The sequence below is a fragment of the Scylla paramamosain genome, chromosome 15 (assembly GCF_035594125.1).
Source record: "Scylla paramamosain isolate STU-SP2022 chromosome 15, ASM3559412v1, whole genome shotgun sequence".
NCBI lineage: Eukaryota > Metazoa > Arthropoda > Malacostraca > Decapoda > Portunidae > Scylla > Scylla paramamosain.
The window spans coordinates 25,358,512-25,361,011 of NC_087165.1; the positions used below are offsets into that span (position 1 = coordinate 25,358,512).

The window sequence follows — 2,500 nt, forward strand, 5'->3', positions numbered from 1 at the left end:
TGATTCACCCAGTCCTACCCTCCCCACCTCCTCTGCTGTCTTTATTCACCCAGTCCTACCCTCCCCACCTCCTCTGCTGTCTTTATTCACCCAGTCCTCTCCTCCCCACCTCCTCTACTGTCTGTTTTCACCCAGTCCTCCCCTTCCCACCTCCTCTACTGTCTGTTTTCACCCAGTCCTCCCACACGACACCGCAGGAATGTAAATAAACACACCGTTCACACTAATATCCTTCCGTTTATTGATTTCTGTCGGTGTTTCCAGGGCGAATGTTTCCCAGACCACCCGGTCATACGCACGTTCTGGGAAGTATTTCACAAACTCTCCCTGGAGCAGAAGAAGTTGTTTTTGAAGTTCCTGACGGGCACTGACAGGGTTCCTATTCTGGGCATGAAGGTAGGTGAGAGACAGAGAGAGAGAGAGAGGGGCTGAGGGGAGTGACTGTGGGGTTTGTCAACATCCTGTGGGGGGATATCCTGTGGGTCTGTGGGAGAGAGAGAGAGAGAGAGAGAGAGAGAGAGAGAGAGAGAGAGAGAGAGAGAGAGAGAGAGAGAGAGTGTGTCCTCCTTTTCTCTTCCTTCTTGTCCTCTTCTCTTCCTTCCTTCCTTCCTTCCTTCCTTCCTTCCTCCCTTCCTTCCTCCCTCCTCTTCCTTCCTTCCTTTCTTCTCAGTCATTCCTCTGAAATATGAATAAATTTATAATAATAATAATAATAATAATAATAATAATAATAATAATAATAAATTTAATAGTAATTTATTGCATTTTCTCTCACACACACACACACACACACCAATATTTTCTCCCTCTCTTTCTTTTTCTCTTATAAACTCTCTCTCTCTCTCTCTCTCTCAGGCACTCAAGTTGATGATCCAAAGCACAGCAGACGACAGCTTCCTTCCGGTCGCACACACCTGCATCAACCAACTCGACCTGCCAAAATACAACACCAAAGAGAAGCTGAAATACAAACTTCTACAGGCCATACAGCAGAGTGAAGGGTTCGGCCTGGTGTGAGGGTGTCAGGGGGTGTTGACGGGGTGTGAGGGGGTGTTGAAGGGTGTGAGGGGGTCAGGGGGAGGCTGTGTGAGTTGGATAAGAGTGACCTTGTGTGTGGGAGGAAGTGCCTGTTAAGAAAATAGAATATATAGAAATTAATAGAAAATATATGTAATAGTTTACAGAATTATTATTATTATTATTATTATTATTATTATTATCAAATTGAGTATATTTTTTAGTCTTGTTACAAAAAAAAATGAGTGAAATAAAGAAAATGAAAAAGGTAACTTGTATTATTATCACTATAAAAATGAGAGAGAGAAAGAGAGAGGAGGGTGGCCAACTTGCTGGACATGAGAGGGAGGCTCTTGCTCTACAAGGCCCAGATACGGCCTTATTTAGAGTATTCCGCCCTCTCCTGGATGTCCTGTGCTGCCACACACATCAGCAAGCTCCACGGCATCCAGCGACGGGCGCTGCGACTGGTGGAAGCAGCAGGTGCCCCCAGCCCATCCTGAGGCTCCCGTCGACACGATAGAACACCGCAGGGACCTGGCGGCCCTTGTGGTGTTCCACAAGGCACAGGTGCAGGGTGTGCCACGCCTGGCGGGACTACGGCTGTCCGCCAGAGTCACCTCGCGGGACACGAGAACGGTGTCATCCAGTGGTGACTCGGTGGGAGTGCCGCGTTCCCGCTCCAGCCAACACCGGCCCACCTTTTGGGGGCGAGTCTCCAGACTGTGGAACGTCTTCGCGTCCTCCGTCCCTCATATCAAGGGGATGGATACCCAGGACGTGAAGTTAACAGCACACCACTGGAGGGGCTCGTTCCCAACCCTCCTGCTAACAATATTAACATAAGTCCATAAAGAATGTATATATATGTATATATATCTTTATATTTATATTTGTGTTGTATCACACCCCTAAAACAGGTTGCACGTGGCAGTGCGCCTTCACCTGATAATGTACCTTCGCATGATAATGTACCTACGTTTAACTAGGTTTAAATTAAAGAGAGAGAGAGAGAGAGAGAGAGAGAGAGAGAGAGAGAGAGAGAGAGAAAAAGACAGTAAAAGAAAGAGGGTTAAGAGGAAATCTTGAGAGAGAAAAGCCTTATTATATTATTATTGAAAGAAAAAGAGTGGAAAGAGAGAGAGAGAGAGAGAGAGAGAGAGAGAGAAACCTTAAATTATTATTAGTGAAAGAAAAAAAGTGGAGAGAGAGAGAGAGAGAGAGAGAGAGAGAGAGAGAGAGAAAAGCCTTATTATATTACTGAAAGAGAGAGAGAGAGAGAGAGAGATAAAAGCCTTATTATATTATTATTGAAAGAGAGAGAGAGAGAGAGAGAGAGAAAAGCCTTATTATATTATTATTGAGAGAGAGAGAGAGAGAGAGAGAGAGAGAGAGAGAAAAGCCTTATCATATTATTATTGAAAGAAAAAAAGTGGAGAGAGAGAGAGAGAGAGAGAGAGAGAGAGAGAGAGAGAGAGAGAGA

General features: G+C 45.2%; 1 protein-coding gene and 1 long non-coding RNA gene across 11 annotated transcripts in view; one reads left to right on the forward strand and one right to left on the reverse strand.

Moving 5' to 3' along the window:
- LOC135107727 (probable E3 ubiquitin-protein ligase HERC4) overlaps positions 1–1,289 on the forward strand; it is a 10,957-nt gene extending 9,668 nt beyond the window's left edge. For all 10 annotated transcript variants that reach the window (XM_064017949.1, XM_064017956.1, XM_064017947.1 and 7 more), the window contains 2 exons: positions 265–396; positions 856–1,289. In XM_064017949.1, coding sequence (XP_063874019.1) covers positions 265–396; positions 856–1,017 — 294 coding nt within the window. In that variant the 3' untranslated portion in view covers positions 1,018–1,289. The remainder of the gene's footprint in view (positions 1–264; positions 397–855) is intronic.
- The window catches only part of LOC135107728 (uncharacterized), a 5,517-nt gene continuing 4,278 nt past the window's right edge, over positions 1,262–2,500 (reverse strand). The window contains exon 2 of the long non-coding RNA XR_010271930.1: positions 1,262–1,842. This is a non-coding gene — a long non-coding RNA (uncharacterized LOC135107728). The remainder of the gene's footprint in view (positions 1,843–2,500) is intronic.